General features: G+C 45.0%; 3 protein-coding genes across 4 annotated transcripts; all 3 read left to right on the top strand.

Moving 5' to 3' along the window:
• The first annotated feature begins 193 nt into the window (after positions 1–193).
• On the top strand, positions 194–4951 carry LOC108032357 (transcription factor glial cells missing 2). The gene is made up of 4 exons (XM_044094254.2): positions 194–503; positions 2759–3494; positions 3560–3650; positions 3807–4951. The coding sequence occupies exons 1-4, from the start codon at positions 493–495 to the stop codon at positions 4811–4813; spliced, it is 1845 nt and encodes a 614-aa protein (XP_043950189.1). The 5' UTR covers positions 194–492; the 3' UTR covers positions 4814–4951.
• Positions 4952–5755: 804 nt separating this feature from the next.
• LOC108032775 (thioredoxin-2) lies at positions 5756–8252 on the top strand. Its single transcript, XM_017106777.2, has 3 exons — positions 5756–5923; positions 7522–7668; positions 7754–8252. The coding sequence occupies exons 1-3, from the start codon at positions 5900–5902 to the stop codon at positions 7907–7909; spliced, it is 327 nt and encodes a 108-aa protein (XP_016962266.1). The 5' UTR covers positions 5756–5899; the 3' UTR covers positions 7910–8252.
• A 1306-nt stretch (positions 8253–9558) lies between these two features.
• On the top strand, positions 9559–15909 carry LOC108032714 (galactosylgalactosylxylosylprotein 3-beta-glucuronosyltransferase S). 2 transcript variants are annotated; one of them, XM_017106692.3, is made up of 5 exons: positions 9559–10572; positions 13726–13998; positions 14073–14335; positions 14701–15052; positions 15122–15909. In XM_017106692.3, exons 1-5 carry the CDS (start codon positions 10107–10109, stop codon positions 15181–15183), a joined length of 1416 nt encoding a protein of 471 aa, XP_016962181.1. In that variant the 5' UTR covers positions 9559–10106; the 3' UTR covers positions 15184–15909. The 2 variants fall into 2 exon arrangements, with proteins under 2 accessions (XP_016962181.1, XP_016962182.1); XM_017106693.3 differs by having other exon boundaries at positions 9562–10386.
• The last annotated feature ends 1660 nt before the right edge of the window (positions 15910–17569 follow it).

The following is a 17569-nucleotide window of genomic DNA, read 5'->3' as shown; positions in this document are numbered from 1 at the left end:
TTGGTTTTTGTAGGTGGAGCCAGAGCCACAATACCATTCCTTTGTTGACAAAACTTGGCACCACTCGCTCGCCGAAGTTTGTTTTTGTCTGCCGTTGCTGCTGTCGCTGCTCTTTTGTTTTTCGTATCTGCCAGATACGCGCGCACATCCCGCCCTGCAGGTTGTTTTCGGGGCCCAGCGAAAAGGTCGTCATTCTCACGGTTAAACTCTCCTCGTCGGCGTCGCGTGCGCAATTCAATTCAAGCCAATCCACTACAATCCAATCCGATCCGAGAAACTTCAACTAGCGACGGCTATTCGCGAGATAAAGTATGCACAAGTGACCACCAGTCGATGCAAGTGCCGCCTAATTGGATTACAATGCTCAAGTGGTGCAATTTTAAAGTGCTCTCAACTCGCATTAAACTCTTTTAAGAGCCCAGTTAATTGTTTATTGGATACTGTTATCACACCGCCGCTTATCTGGATTAAAGAAGCTGACTCCCTTGGAATATGGTTGTAATGTAAGTTGGGTATAAAAAGAAACAAATTTCTTTAGATTATGAGTAATATTTTATGGTTTTTTTGGGAATACATCCCCAATAAATACAAATAAATTCACAACTTAAATAAGAAAATCGTTAGATCAGTTTATGGGATTATTAAAAAAATAGAGCTTGAAAATAAGTGCTTATTTGATATTTGCCTTAACAACTTGTTTTTTACTCTTGCTAATTATCTTTTTAAGAATATGGTAATCCTATTCTGGGAATTTAAATTACTTATAAATGAAATATGAGACTTTGTAAATTATTCTAAAATATTATTTTAGCTGAAATTATTAAACTTATTATTTTAAGAAGGTAAAGTTTAATGGCAATATTCTGTGCCTTAAACAATATACATTTCTGATGACTTAAAATAATAATTGAATTATAGTAATTTTCATCCAAGGCATTAAACGTAATGTAATACTCTCATTTCATTATATTAGCTGCCTAATCTATTGCTGATTTGTGCTAACCATTTTAATTCTTGTAATGATTTAAAAACTCCCGAACACCACATCTTCCAATTATTCTTAATCAGAACCCATTGGGTCTATGTTGACACGCGTTGAGCCCAGGCATCTGCGTAAGTGTTGAGCTTACAAACACCTCAGATCAATCTCAGATGGGGAATGGGCCACAAATCAAATGCTAAAGAGGCAGCGGGGGAGGTCGGAGGCCGGGGCGGGAAAATGTAAATGATTCAAACGCTTTATTATCACGCTGGGCATGGGCCACAGCTTAGTTAATGGCACGCCGCCCCAGTCTGCTCCAAAGAGCCGCGGGGAGTGCCTCGGATCTCGGTTTTCGGATCTTGGATCTTGGATCTCGGATCGCAGAGCCGGCGGACCAGCGGACCACACACAGTCGTAGGCGGAGCGGCGCTCGAGTGAAAGGGTCAAAGAGCTGATGATGCCCCGGCCCCTCCGATTTATAGAGACATATTTTCTAGGTGACAAACTTATTATTAGCCGGAGGGGGACCCAAAAAAGACACAGATCGGGAACGAAGTGAGACGCTATCAGCATCAGATAAGCGCGGCTAACGAGCGCCCCGAAGTGTCGAGCAGTCAATTTACGGACCCAAAACAAAGCGAGCCACTAACCACGAGCGGGTTCAATCTGGGCAGCCCAGGGACCACCAAGCGATCATCCCAGGCCCATGCCCAGGCCCAGGCACAGGCACAGGTATTCGGTGCTAGAGAGCGTGCAACCTGCTGACTTCCAAGTACACATAAAAACGCTCGGGGGACCCATCGGACCGAAATCGATCCAAACAAATTTATTGCTAATTGCAGAGCGAGTCTCTGCCTAATAACTCCCACACATGGAGAATCTCGGCCGATGGAGTGGCGGGCCGTCGAGTCTGGCAAGTCGAGGCTGACTCACGGCTAGAGTGTCGGCCTAATTGGCCTCCCCGCCTCCTCAGCTGGCGCTCGAATTACGATTCCGACCAGCTTGGATTACCTCCCGAACGGGATTTGGGGCTAACGGTACCAGCCCTCTAAACAGGGCCCAAAGACTGGAGCGTTTCATGGCGCTCATAAACTTACAAACGTTTTATTTGATTGGCATGCCCTACGAAACAGTTTAGGGCGCAATTAAGATTGGATTTCGGTTCCTTAAACGATGCTTAGGCTTGAGCGATTAAGTCACAGTTAAATGGATCACTTAAAGGTTTTACTTCAGGTTAAGAGCGGTAATGTGTATGCTTACCACTGAGGATCAAGCCGTGACTCAGAACATTGAAATATATAGAATTCCACGAAGTCTGAGGGGCCTAACATTTGAGTATAGAGAATGTTGGATTTCTATCAGGTATTTTAATTTCTTTATAAACTAAAAGCGAAGTTCAAAAACACTTATTTGTAATAAAACGAAAAACCCTATTAACATCATTCAATTTTAAAGACATATTTTACAATATTTGCCTAAACAATTTTAAATACAAATCTATACATTATAAAAAATGTTACTTAAATGTGTACAAGCGAAATTAAGTTACTTTAATTAATTAATTTAAGCTGCAATAGTTCAAGTATTTGGGAAAGCAAATAAACCTATATTAAAATAGAAGAATTATCCAATTATTAAAATTGGAAATATTTATAAATTTCCATATTATTAGCATTATTTTAAAAGTAAAAAAGTTTTAAAAGTATTTTTTTTACCATAAAATAAGAAAGGAAAAAACCCCAAACTCCCAATAAATTTCTCCCTAATCCCTTGCAGAAATGGCTACACCTTCAAGACGCAGCAACTTCTCACACAGCAGCCCGATCACTCCCAGCTCGCCCAGTTCGCACAGCCGCAGAGCCAGGGTGCCCATCCGGGTCCAAGTCCCGGTCAGCAGCAGGCGGGCGGCTCCATGAGCATGCCGGCCTCGTCGGCGGGCAAGGGGAAACGGGAGTGGGACATCAACGATGCCATCGTGCCGCACGTTCCCGACCAGGAGTTCGACGAGTTCAACGAGTGGAGCGATGGCCATGTGCGGTACATCTACTCGCTGCACAACGAGGAGGCCAAGAAGCACATTTCCGGCTGGGCCATGCGCAACACGAACAACCACAACGTGAACATCCTGAAGAAGAGCTGCCTGGGCGTCCTGGTCTGCTCGCAGCACTGCACCCTGCCCAACGGATCCAAGATCAACCTGCGTCCGGCCATTTGCGACAAGGCGAGGCGCAAGCAGGAGGGCAAGGCGTGTCCCAACAAGACTTGTCGCGGCGGCAGGCTGGAGATCAAGCCCTGTCGCGGGCACTGCGGCTACCCGGTCACCCACTTTTGGCGGCACTCCGGCAACGCCATCTTCTTCCAGGCCAAGGGAGTGCACGACCACCTGCGCCCGGATCCCAAGAACTCCAGCGTCTCCAAGAGGGCCTTTGGCAGGGTGCCGCTGGGCGGAAAGTCCGGCAATGGATCCGTGGCCAAGAAGTCGGTCATTGCGGGTCTGGTCAAGCAGGTGAAGGTGGGTTTGAGTTAAGGTGTCCCACTTGAGTATCCCAATTGTTAATCTACATTTCCCGACAGCAGCAGCAACACAGTCTCATAAGCAAGGTCCTCAAGCGTCCTGCTGCCAGCAATCCTTTGAATCACTCTGCCTTGGATATATACCAGTACAACGGTAAGATTATAACAAAATTTGGGAAGATAAAAAATAATCATCTTTATAAAAAATTAATTTTAAGTTATAGTTATAAGTTATAAAATTAATTGCAACCTAAGATCCCAAGGTTGAACTATTATTAAATATCCCTTACCGTTCGTCTTTCCTCATTAGCCTGTGGCAAGTGCACCACCTACAGCCACTGCACCTGCAGCTACCTGGAGGATACCACCGCAGTGAGAAGCCACCAACTTTCGCAGTCCTCGAACTACGGCGCCAACTCCTGGCCGCTCAGTGGCTCCGAGTCCTCGGCGCCCTGCGAGACGGCCGCTAATGTTTTCACGGTCAACCACCAGCACATCACCTACAACTATCCCATCTACCATGCCACTCCTGCGGCGGCGACAGCGGCGCCCAGCAAATCCCCCAGTTTGCCCTACACCTGCAGCATTTCAGAGCTGGCGGCATACCAGCAGTCCTCCAGTGGAAACAGCTACTCCATGGGAGTACCTACTCCCGCGCATGGGCACACCCAGTGCCAGGCCCTCGCCTACGAGTCCAGTCCGCAACTGGCCACTCCGGAGCCGGAGTTCATCAACTACTCGCAGATCAAGCACCTGGGTGGTGGTGGTGGTGGTGGCCAGGAGGAGATCAGCTGCAAGGGCGAACCAGGAGCGGGACTGCCGACGACCATAAAGTACAACGCCACCGTGGAGACTCAGCCGTATGTGGAGGACAACTACGACTACTACTACAGTCCCAAGGCGGAGTACGAGATGCAGCAGCACCACCACCAGCCGCACCACCAGCAGAGCCACCAACAGTTCGGAGGAAACCAAGCGGCGGGGCACCACTACTACGAGAGCGGAAGTGGCTACAACGGAGTTAGCTACTTCGATACGGGAACCACCACGGCACCCGGCAACAGCGCAGCCGGAAACAGCTTGGACACCGGATACGGCAGCTACTACGACCACTACTCCAGCTACGAGCAGCAAATGGCGGCCGCAGGTGGTTTTCCCTCAGCCGGAGGAGGTTCCAGTGTCCCGGCAGTGGCCCCGCCCCCGGGACACCCACCGCCTCCGCCCCCACCGCCCACGCTGACGTACCACCATCACCACCACCACCACTTGCACCACGCGGCGGCGACGACGGCGCTCGCCCCCTCGGTCACCCATTGAATAGTACTTAACGATTCCGGAGGATTACTCATAGGCGATAACTAGGCATAGCATTAGGATTAGTTGTGAAATCTTAATTTCCATCTATACGCGTAGTGTTGAAGCGTTTTCTCATTGTTTTTCCCGGCAAATAAATTATGAAACATGTTGATTTGTACAAGAAAATAAAATTTCAAAAAGAACAATTTCTAACGTATTTTGAGGTAGGTTCTGTAAATCAGAGCCAGATGTCGCCCCGTACGAGACAGTTGTGTAAGATATTTTGGTTTCTAAATACGCCCCCTGGCAAACTAGCATTGAACTATAGTCCACCACTGACGACTAATCCACCACAGTCGCTTATTTACCATAGGCCCTTCAGAGAGAGCGATGAGATATGTTGAGAGAGCGGAGTTCCATATTTTGCGATATTTTTAATGATAAAATATAGGTATTAAAAGCAACAAACTTTTTAGAAATGCAAAAATGTTATTTAAAAGAATTTAAATCTTTAAAAATAATAAATAAATACGCCCCCTGGCAAACTAGCAATGAACTACAGCTTAATTGTTTTTGGAATAATCCACCATTTGAGTACTAATCCACCATACTCCGTTTATTTACCATGGGCCCTTCAGAGAGAGCGATGAGAAATGTTGCCATATTTTGCGATTAATTTAATGATAAACTATCGGTATTCAAAAGTACAAACATTTCAAATATGCAAAATTGTCATTTAAACCAACTCGAATCTTATTAAAAGAAAAAGAATATATATTATTTAGCATATAATTTTACTGAAAGCATGGCTTAAGCCCGAATTTTCCAAGCACATGTAACGGATTTCGCCACCGCCCCCTATCGCCTTTGCACTGCACCACCGCCAGGGTTGCTTTCCGATCAGCCCACCTCGACCGCAAGCGTCGCCGGCGCTGCAGAGCGGGAGAGCGGGCACTTAGCGGGAGAACGAAGTCTATAAAAGCCACCGCTCGCGCTCTTTCCGAAAAATTGAAAAAAAATCTGCTGCGTGGTGAAGTGCTGCTGCCAATTAAGTAACTTTTCTACATTTCCGCCGTTTTAAGTCGCAACTCAAGACTCCCAGCCAAGATGGTGTACCAGGTGAAAGACAAGGTGAGTCACCCCAGCCGGATCTGCGCCTGGCGTCGCTTGCTGGGCAACCCGACAAGCCACCTTTGACCCTTGCCATGCGTTTTTTCACTCGGCGACAGAAAATGTGGCATTGGAAGCGAATCGGGTATTCCAATTACCCAGTCTGAGTGATAGGATTTTCTACGCTTTTGCCATACTCTCGCTCGCTCGCAAGCGGTCCCAGACCAGAAAGTTCAAATAGCGGAGCAGTGATAATGATATCATCCCATGGACCGCAGAGCGGGTTTCAGCGGGAATCCATTTTTTAAGATTCCCAGTCGCTCCATTGATAATCTGGCATAGGTCCCAGATACACTACATCGTCATAGACGAGCTGTAAGTGTGCCTGTGTGCGTCTGGCATGAGTTTGCAATTCATTATCGTGGTCGAGGCCTGGTTTGTGGGTTTTTGTTGGTTGGAAGTACTCGAATAGTTGCCGAAGTACAGGGTGTTGCGGCTGGAAACTCGAGAAGTGAGGAATCGGGGGTCGCAGAACCGGTCGTGCGCAACTTTGCATAAACACAAATATTACGTCAAGAAATGTATAGAAGCAGATGCTTGAAAGCAATTCTGATTGCCTTATTTCCCCATATTCACTTATGCATATATATAGAACGCTCCCAAACATTGTCCCCATGTGGTCTAAATTTATACAGCACAAGCCACACGATAATGTATTTATCAAAACCACTAGAAACTACCAGAACACTGTTGATCAACCAGTCAGGCTTACAATATTCAAAGATCAATTATGGTTTCTTATTGTTAGTCATATTTTTGAATACAACATGAGTCATAGATATGGGAAGAACGCAGATCCGTTTGAATCATCTTAGAAATGAATTCTCTTACAGTCATCAACTACCATCCCCAGCCAATCGTCTTCAGTTGTATGGGTCTCCTAGGGAGATGATCTAAGCGTGAATAAAACATTTTATAGGGAACATCAAGCAAAAACATATATGCAAATACCAGCAAACCAGTTGCCCGCTTCATTTGAAATCATCAATTCCATTAGAGCTCTTTCCTTGCCTGTGTTCTGCGATTGCCATCGCCAGCAATTAATTAAAGGTCACTGGGAAAACGTGTCACGGGCCGAGTCATGGGTGGGCGAAAGTGGCACGGACTGCCCACACCACACCTTTCCCGAGTACATAGCATTCCGAAATTCTTGAAATATCGATTTTGGGCTCATTCCAGTACAGAAATTGAAATGGAATAGCCCCGAATTCACATGCTTACATGTGCATAGTTTGGGGCACACGAATTGAACCCGTCAATCGGTTATTACTGCCTGATTACAACTTGGCAACTTTGGGTATGTCTGACAACTTTGTGTCAGAGCAGACCGCCTTATCGCGCACATGTGCGCGATAATGACGGGTTCTCCCCTTACGCATCTATGTACCGATTCGTATCGGATCAGTGCTAGATAACCCCAAACATGTATTTTTGAAAAACCTCCTCCTGTGAGAAAACAAACGAAAACAGGTCATGGCGAGTGGAAAATCAATAGCGCTAATGTGTGGGGATACGGTTGAATGATAACACTAATTTACATTTTGCATTCCCGTCTGCAGAACGACCTCGATGGACAACTGCAGAAGGCCTCCGGCAAGCTGGTGGTGCTGGACTTCTTCGCCACCTGGTGCGGACCCTGCAAGATGATCTCGCCCAAGCTGGCTGAGCTGTCCACGCAGTACGCCGACAGCGTTGTCGTCCTGAAGGTGGGTTTCGAGTAATAAAATAAAATCAGCAATATTTTAAAAATATTTAAAATATTTATTTAAATATTTGGCCACTTTTCCCCAGGTCGATGTCGACGAGTGCGAGGACATTGCCATGGAATACAACATCTCCAGCATGCCCACCTTTGTGTTCATCAAGAACGGCGTCAAGGTCGAGGAGTTCGCCGGAGCCAACGCCTCGCGACTGGAGGATGTCATCAAGGCCAACATCGCCAAGTAGGGCACCGCACAGACGTCTGGCCGTCCCCTTGATCCACCTATGAGTTCTCTTCATAACATTTAGTTAATTATTCCATAAGTGCAGGGTCTGCTCCGTTCCTGGTGCTCCGCTCGCTCCCAGTCACACGGAGCTGCAGTGCAGCCTGCAAGGTGAGGGATCGCAGTGGCGGCTCTTGGAACCGCAACAAAAGTGAGAAACTAAGTGGCTTTTAATCGTAAATTTTGCTTAATTAACAAAACACAATAAATCACACAAAGATTGTTCACTTTTGTATTGAAAACATTAAACAAACGCTATTGCAGCCAGTTGTCCAAGAATGCGAAAAAAATAAATGTAATACACATTCAAAGCCTCTGCTTGGGGACGGGTGAAGTGGGATTTGCAAAACAAAATTGTGAAATGGAAGCCTAGGCAAATATCAGTAGACAGAAGCACCTACCAAAGCCCGTTATGGTTAAGTAATAACGATTAGAGTCGGGTAGCTGCCGATTAGATAAGATACGGCGGCAACTTGGACACTCATCCAATGAGGTAGTGCACAGACTGGTAGTTCCGGAGTCAAAATCTAGTGCCCACTGGATAAATATTCATTTTGAGATTCCCATCTTATAACGGCTTCCTCAATTGCCGTTTTCATCACTTGCCTTTTAAAGTCAATCAAGACGTTTCAATATTCAAACAGAGTATTTCCCGGGTATCTTATGTGACTAGTATGAGTCCTTTCCCGACGACTCAGTTAAAATGTATTTATGCAACGAATGGTCCAATAAAGTATGACATTCGATAAATGAATCCAATTTTTACAAAGAAATATTCAAAAATAGGGCAATGGTAGACATTGTGCGGACTTGTCTCGAAAAAAGTTGAATTACGGTGCCCGCCATAACTCGGCGCTGTATCATCAGAAGACCACAAATCGAAATTCATTTGTTAGATAATAGTTAGCCCCATGTAAAGCTGTCAATTTTTTTTAAATTTTCAATAGACTTTGACTTGAGTGAAAAACCAATTTTTTTGGGGAAAAAATCGGCTAAATTGGCATTGTAAAATTATATGTAAATTAAATTTTGAATGCAAAAACTTAAATAGTTAAGTCCGAATTATGGGTATATTTAACTTTTATTTCGTCAAAATTCTTACGCCGACTAAGGTAAGTTTAAAGTAAGTCTATTTTCAAGATGCTTTAAGGATTTTTAAAAAAACCCTATTTAGAAGATTCTGGTTGCGTTAGCCGAAATAGGCATGCAGAAATGAATTCCGCTTAGAGGTTTTACAGTTTGAAAAATGAAATATAGAAATATTCGAATAAAGCACCGGCCCAAACGAAAAGAGAAAAAAATGTTTAATTGAGCTGTCACGCCTGAAAAAGCGAGCTTCGGTGATTCATCAGGTGATTCACGAGTGATTTTCGAAACTGAAAGTAAAAAACCGTTACACCAAGATTAGTCGAGGCGCAAACCAAATGCATACCGCGTCAGCTGTTGTGGTGGTGGGTGCTGCTGTTGGATTACGGTGCAACTTAACAGAGCTGTAAAAATCTACAGTGAGACTACGTTGTTGCTATCTCCCTTTTTTACTGACTTACGTTCTATTACGTTTAGTTACGTTATTTCACGTTTCCCTACGTCAAACACAAAAAACGCAGTCGACATCGAATTCGTATTTTAGTTTTTTTTTTACTTTCGAGCGGGAGTATCTCAGTGGGTGGCGTTCTGCGCGTGCAGTGAATATTGTGAATATTAGTGATACTTGTGAGAATCAAACGCAGCCGGAACAGAGACAGCAGACAGACAGACAACCGCTCGGCACGAAGAACACTAGGACGGAGGGACGCGCGCGGGTGTCGGGCGGAAACAAACACTATTTCTGTGATTTTTGAGTGTTTCGAGAGCCTTGCCCAAATTTCTACTTTGGCTGGTTTTTTATAGCAGCGAGCGCGGCGAGCGGCACGGAAATAAATCAGAGCACCAAGGTGCAGAGATGTCGCGGCGATTTGCATAATTTTCGGGTCGTCTCAGCCGCAGCCGCAGCCGCAGCCGCAGGCAAAAGTTGTGTAAGATTGCGAACCGCAGGAGGCCCGGCTCGCCACCAATGGACGGGGAAAGCCGTGGCAGCAGCACCACCACCCACTCACCCGCCTGCACCACCCCCCCAGCCGCGAGCCCCGCCGCGCGGGAAGCCCGAAGAACCTGTGAAAATGTCTAGTGCCCACTACCAGGCACTCGAGCCACAGACTTCCGACGAGGACAACGAGGACGTGGAACGGCCACAGCACCAGCACAGCAGCCACCAGAACCACCCGCATCCCATGGTCCGCAAGGGGGGCGTGGCCAGGCGCCGCTGCATCCTGCCCCTCGTGGGCGTGGCCCTGTTCTTCTCCGCCCTCTGCTACCTCACCCTCAGCGGGGACACCCGCCTCGCCCTGGGACTGGGCGGCGGCGCCGAGGACTCGGAGGAGGGGTCCCACCACGGATTAGGTAAGCAAGCGGTCCCAGTGACCCGGCCCCCCGACTGGCCTTGGAGGTACACCCGCCAGAGCCCAGCAAGAGAAGAGTTCCGGGGCAGAATCAAAAGTCAAGAGGTCGAGGTTTCGTTAGCCAAGCAAGAACCCAAAACCAGGCTGAAAATGGCCCGCAGAAGGCATCGCTTCAACCCGAAAATCCGTGAGTCATGGTCCCCTGCAAACGCAGCGGCGAGTGCATTGCTGGCCGAAAGTGTGTCCGCAGCTCTGCCGCCACTTTCACTTTCCACTTGGCCCACTGCCAATCAAAGCTCAGGTCACCCTACGCTCGGCGGGGAGGCTCAGTGCGCTGAGCAAGTTTGTCGTTCAGGAACAAATATCACTTAGAATGTTTCAAATTATCTTGAAGTGTTTCCAAGGACTCCTTGCTCAAGGTCTTATCTCATTTTGTTCGTCATTTCCAAAAACCAAATATTTAAATTATAAGCATGATTCAAGGGCTTATGATTAATATAAAGTTGCCATGAAACATTTCATACTTTCCATTTTATATACCAAATTTCATATCAAGGAAGCCCTCGTCATGGCTTTCCAAGTCGGTGTGACAGCACCATTTCGGAGTGAGCGGAGGTAATTATCGCATGTAACTCGTCGGCTCGCCGCCGCTGCTTTCCCGCTTTGGCCACTGGTTAGTCAGGCTTTTCATTATTTAACCGTAATTAGATCTATTTGGTAACCATTGTCTTCCCCAAACGCGGTGTATAGTTGGAGGTAGTACGCCTATCTTTGGCCAGCCACCCCCGCCACAGCGGCAATTACATCGATTCGCCTGTTGGTCGCTTTTTATTGCCACGGCAAAAGCAGGGTCAAATTTTCCAGTTTACTGGGCTTTTTCTTGGTTGCGAAATAATCTATATGGCCCACTAAGAAAGCCAGAAACTTAAATAGATTAAACTTTTGAAACGATAATTTACAGTGTATGCCTTTTCTAGAGCAACATTCTATTAGTGAAAAAATCTACTTATTTGGGTTTGTTGGTTATTCATTAGCTCATTATGGCATACAGGTAGTATCTGCACAGGGCAATCAAGATTCCAGGCCATTAAGGTCGGTTTGAGCTGACGGTTTAATAAAATATTGACCATTCTAGCGATCGGTTTTAGGAGATTGGGGAAAAATAACACACATGCGATACAAATCCGTCTCCCTCCACAGACATGTGATCTGACTCGATCTAGGCAAACAAATCCGAGCTAAGTAGCCGACTTGAGTGGCACCGATTGTCTAATTGCACATTTCCCCACAATTTTCCCGTCTCTATGTGTATTTCGCAGTGCCGCGTAATCGAAAAAAAGCTTTTAGCATTTTTTATTAGGTGAACAGACCTGATAGTCTCTGATTTTGTAAGTACAATTCACACTTTTCAGAGTCTTATCAACATCTTTTGTTTGAGGAGGGGATACATGAAGGGGGCTACGCATAGATGGGTCTGGCCATCGCATATGTTGACGCTGGTGCCAGACTGAAATATGAATATATTTATAATTCGCCTAGCATGCATTCCACTCAGCTGCTACGAGCCTATTTTAGTATCTTTTCAATTGCGCGGGTCGATCTCTCCTCTTGTCACAGCTCCATTGTTGCCTGAATTCTGGGCATTTTGACTCTGCACTTTGGCACACGCTACCGTAAAATTGCCATCAAATTGCCCATGCAAATATTTACTATTCGAGAATTGCAGCAATGAAGCCCCAAAGTCATTCGAAATGCATAAAAGCCAGTTCATCAGAATTCGAAACACATGTCGCACATTATGGCAATTCGGTTTGCTTGGTGGCTCCGACTCACAACATATAGCTTTATCGCTCTATAAGATAAGAACTCAGGAGTTGAAAGATAAGATCGTGTAAATATTTGGCACTGAATCTCATATTAAATATATTATATTGTCATTAAAATAATGGCAAGGCAAATATTGAGTTACCTTCAAGAAAAAAGTTCAGATGAAAATCGGCCTGATATTGGCTGTAGTTTGGCATTCCTATCTTAAGTGTGTGTCACATTTTAGCTAAGCAATTGACGGACAGCACTGTTTGTTCATTAGTCATATTTCAGATTTTGTTTTTGCTCTCTCTTATCGAAACAACCCATTAGCAAACCGATCTCTTCGCGTGAATGAAACCGATAAGGGCAGCTGGATCTGGTTTCTGGGGAATTCTCAATTTATTGCAATCTGCCCGAGGGCACCGATCTATTTCATATAGATACGGGCCATTATTAATGGCGGTAGGCGACGTGAGCGTGTGATTATGGCCAGACTGGGGTCGCACCCCATCGATAAGTACCTGGTTTATTGGTGGGTCTGAGTAATGGAAGTCGCAGAGTGCACATGCACGTGTCTTGGGGACAGCCCCGCAATTAGCTTTATATCAAGAAACTTTAATGCTCATTAGGCGGCAGGTATACGTAAATATTCGTCATCCGGAATACCCACAAAACCATTATGTTCGCCATGGCGGTTAATCGAACCCGCCTTTGCGGTGTGGCACTTACTTGTGGGCTTCGACATTTCGTTTTCGATTCGGGGTTTGGGTTCCATTTGCTTTGTCAATATTCAATAACTTATTAGGGAACACTTTTGCCTGGGCTGTTTTTACTATCATTGCGTATGGCGGGAACGCTCTGCGGTATCCTTTTTGGGTATTCATTCGCGTTTTATTGTCCCTTCCCGGTTATCAGTCATATATATCAGAAATGGGTCTTCCTCCACTCCGTAGTGGCCCCAGTTGCGTGCTTTTCGCTTTTCGTTCTGGCCCATGATAAGGTCCTCTAATGGCATCGCCACACGCAGTCGATGCAAACACATTAACGCTTTGATGGGAGGCGAGAGATTTCCAACACGGATTAACCCATTAGGTAATTAAATGCAGTATCTTCGATTTCACCTCCGATCTTTGAAGTGTATGCATAAAGCAAACATTCGCAGTCACCATTGCCGAGCTTCCAAGTTTGTTTAAAGAGTGACAGGCACTTTATCTGAACGATTTGAGTGCGCTTAAGTAGGTTTTCATTTGCAATGTATTTAAGAAACCCCGATTAGCACCTTCTGAGAACCTCAAAGAGGCCGCAGAAATTGTTTATCATGGCTTTGAAGCGCCAGATTGTCATCTCGGCACTACGGCACGTAGTTGGGGCTGGGTGCCTCAACTGGGGCCAGAGGGCAATGAGTTGAGCTATTTTAGTAGTTTCAGTAATTGAGAATTCAGATTAAATCATAAGATTCACGTCACCGGGCAGAGGAATTTGAGATGTAATTGACCTAATGTAACCTCACATTTGTTTTTCCAACCCACAGATGGTATAAACTTCCGCCCACTGAACGAAAGCCTGCACGTTTGCAGCGAGAGCTATGAGGATCGCCGGCAGTTTATGCAGGATAAGCCACGTTCTGAGTATGCACAGTTGCCCATTATATACTTCGTTACTCCAACGTATCCGCGCCGGGAGCAAATCCCAGAACTAACCCGCCTGGCGCACACCCTGCTCCATGTTCCCCGACTGCACTGGCTGGTGGCGGATGACCAGGAGAAATGCAACGCCTTCATGGGCACGCTGCTCAACCGCTTCGGTAACTATCGCTTATTTTCCACTTATAGAATATAATTATAGACTTTTGATAATTTACCACTGTACTATTCCCAGGTATGCCCTATACCCACATGGTGAGCCCCATGCCCAGCAAGTTTCGGAACGAGAAGCCCGCCCCACGAGGCGTGGCAAATCGCAGGGCCGCCCTGCAGTGGCTGAAGCAGCACAATTTCACCAACGGCATTCTGTACTTCGGGGACGATGATAACACCTATGACCTTCGTCTGTTCTCAGAAATCCGGCAAACGCAAAGGGTTTCAATGTTCCCCGTCGGCCTGATTGCCGATTATGGGGTCAGTGGGCCAGTGGTGCGCAAAGTGAGTTATTCCTATCTTCCTCGGCTTGAATTTCCAGTTGCTTAGGCTCAGTAATTGAGTTAAGTTTGAGTTTAGATACTCTTGGGCTTCCCCGTATACTTGTAAAGTTTTATAGTATTTATCTTTTGAAAACGTTTTTGATTATAATATTTTAACTAGGTCAAAGGGGTGTTACTTTTTATCTTATCTTATGTCTATAGAAATAAATAAATTGCTCAATTAAAAAATATCTGGTAGAACTATCACTTTGATAATATTCCATAGGATCCTACCTTTTATATCTTATCTTAGATATATTTTTTAAAATATAACATATAACATAAGACATCTCGTAAAAACCTAATCCGATTTTACACATTTTTCAGGGCAAGGTGGTAGCTTTCCTGGACTCCTGGGTGGCTGGGCGGCGGTGGCCCGTTGACATGGCCGGATTCGCCGTGAACCTGGAGTACATGGCTCAGTATCCCTATGTAAATATGCCGTACAAGCCCGGATACGAAGAGGATCTCTTTCTCCGCAGCATCGGGCTACAAATGAGTCTGATAGAACCGCGTGGGAACAACTGCACTGAGATTCTCGTCTGGCACACCCAGACGAAGTCCAAAAAACTGGGCATGGTTCGCTTAGAAAGTAAATATTTGGACGATCGCTCTAACCTGGGCGCCCTGCTTCTCAATCTTAAACTAATGGGCGTGGCCAGTACGACGGAAAATGAAGGTGAGTTTTTATGATTATAATTTATCAAGGATAAACAATAATCGCATTTTTGCATGTTTCTATTTTAAGGACGCAATGCACTGATCAGCAAGAACGGCAAGGAGAAGCCGCACTCTGCCATTCTCAGCTGAGTCTCAGGGTCCAACATCCTAAGGAGAGCACGAATAATACTCGTAGACTTATAGAGCTAAATGTAAAATATTTCGATAACAAACCAAATCTCGAATCACCCGCTTCCTGTATTCCAAGTAGTTTTCCGTTCTAGTTATCAGTCCTTTTCGCACTGCACAATATCTAGGGTATATAACTTTTTTACGACTTGCGTCGGTGCTGCCTCTCTGTTCTCATCCAAATGTAGTGTTAATAATAATTAATAATATTTATGTATGTACTGTTAATTAGTTGTAGATAAGTTTGTTCGTAATAGCAAGATAATAATCACAGGGACGGCCACAAAGATAGGATCAGGACTTATTTAAATAGATCATAAACGCAGACAGTAGGTTGTAAATTCGTTTACGAAAGTGGTCAAACCTTTCTAATTCTACGTTCTAATTTGCTAAGCAAAGTAAAGGCTTTTCTTTATAAGCTATTCAGATAAAGACCTTAGGGAGCTTGTTATTGTTGTTAATCACCTCATCGACTTGCAACACTAAACACATATCACAAAGCTCGGAGTAAATGATTTAGGCTTTACATTAGTTTTCGAAATTATTAAAAGCAAGCGTCTTACTAAAGGGCAATAAATTGGAATAATTAAAATTGGAACTAACCTGTAAAGCAGTCATTAAGATAGTAGGCCATAATGTAAAAGAAATAAAGGCTAGTTTTATAAAGCTTCATCCAAAACAATTAAAGTTTTTACTTCACCCGAAGGTATTCTTTTGAGAAATTCAGGTAAGTGTTTTAAGCGTGTATTTCCAATGAAGGTCCAGAAATATTCGTCTTCACTTTGTAAGTGAGATATGAAGGGAATAAAACGGAAAATAGCAAACAATAGTTTTCAATTAACTTAACGTCCCCTCGACCTCTGTTTTTTTATCCCCGAGCCCCAGCCCATTCTTCATTCCATCTCATCTTTTACTTTGGAGTAGTAGTTCACTTTGAATGCCCGACAGCATTTCGTGCTGGCTGCTAAAGTCGAACAGCTAAGAGAAAGTAGCAACTTCCATTACACATAAGGGATGATAGAGTTTGAAACCTTCGCTACCCTACAACTTTAGCAACTATCTTAAGGACCTAGGACTTAAAACAGATCTAGGATCTAGGACAAATAAATGTTTAATTTATTAACAAAATTGAAAAAAAATTCCAAAAACAGGCTAAAAGTTTGATAACAAGCCCTACTAATCCTACCTTAAGCCTGGGTAAGTAAAGACTTTCCTGTCCTAGATTCGGAGCAGGTGAAACTGAATACGGACTACTGGGTGCCTGAGTCATTGCAGCTGGGAATGGCACGAACGTGTTGCATATGCATCTTCTTCAATGCGAAGTTATGAGCCAAGTTTCGCTGCAGGACGGGGAAACGGAGTTGTGTGCTACGTGTGAATAGGTCTCCTCCGGAGCAGAGTTCCTCGCAATTGGGGGCAAATAAATAGTCGGGCGAGGAAACTTTTGTGCGCTTCACCGGAAATTTGTTTGGCAGGAAAATTGCTTTAAAGTGTCACGGGGCGGTTGGCATCCATTAATACTCGAGTGGCACTCCTCGGGTGGCTCTGTGCTCAGCTGTAATTCAGCGAGGAGGTGGCAAATCGAAAACAACTTAGGACCGGGTTGGATGTGGCCGTGTGGATGTGGCTTTTGCCCTGTGTCACCACCCCTGTCTGTTATGACCAGGACCTGACCCAAACGGCGATGGCCCGCATTAAGCCATTAAAGCTAATTAAGCCCAGCCGCCCTGGGGCCCAGACAAGCGCCATCAATCCGCCCACATAACGCCGCTTGCCATCCCAGGCGCAGTGCCTCCGCCGGTCGACGAAAGCTTTATTAAACGCAGCCGCTTCAGCTGCCATCGGCGTAATGAGTGCGGCTGCCAGCAGACAACTTGATGAGGTTGCGATTGCTGTTGCAAATGAAGTCGTTCCAGCCCAGCCAGCAGCAGCCAAGGGCGGAGGGATCGAGGCCAGGATGTCGTGACTGGTTACACGTTGTGCGTCACTAGTTTCTACACTTCAAAAATGGTGAAAATCGGATGAGTGTCAATGGTTTTTAAAAGTGATTTATGAATAATAAAATTAAAATCTAAAAATCTTTCATAATTGTGATCTCTTTTTTGTAATTGTAAAAGAAGAGTAACTCTTTGATCAAAAATCTGAATTTAATATTCATTTTTTTTAAATAAATAAAAAAAAGAATATATTTTTAAAACCGATTTCCAAAGAGAATTTAAGACACAATTGTTTGAATTTTCTTCACTGCAGTGGCACTGATTTTGCGCCACTTAAACTTCAAATGCAAACCACAAGCCAGGCAAGCAGACACCAGGAAGCCAGGAAGGGATGGGATGGTGGGGAGGTG

This window comes from Drosophila biarmipes, chromosome 2L (assembly GCF_025231255.1).
Source record: "Drosophila biarmipes strain raj3 chromosome 2L, RU_DBia_V1.1, whole genome shotgun sequence".
NCBI lineage: Eukaryota > Metazoa > Arthropoda > Insecta > Diptera > Drosophilidae > Drosophila > Drosophila biarmipes.
The sequence above is the reverse complement of the archived record's forward strand: the minus strand, read 5'-3'. Positions and strand labels throughout refer to the sequence as shown.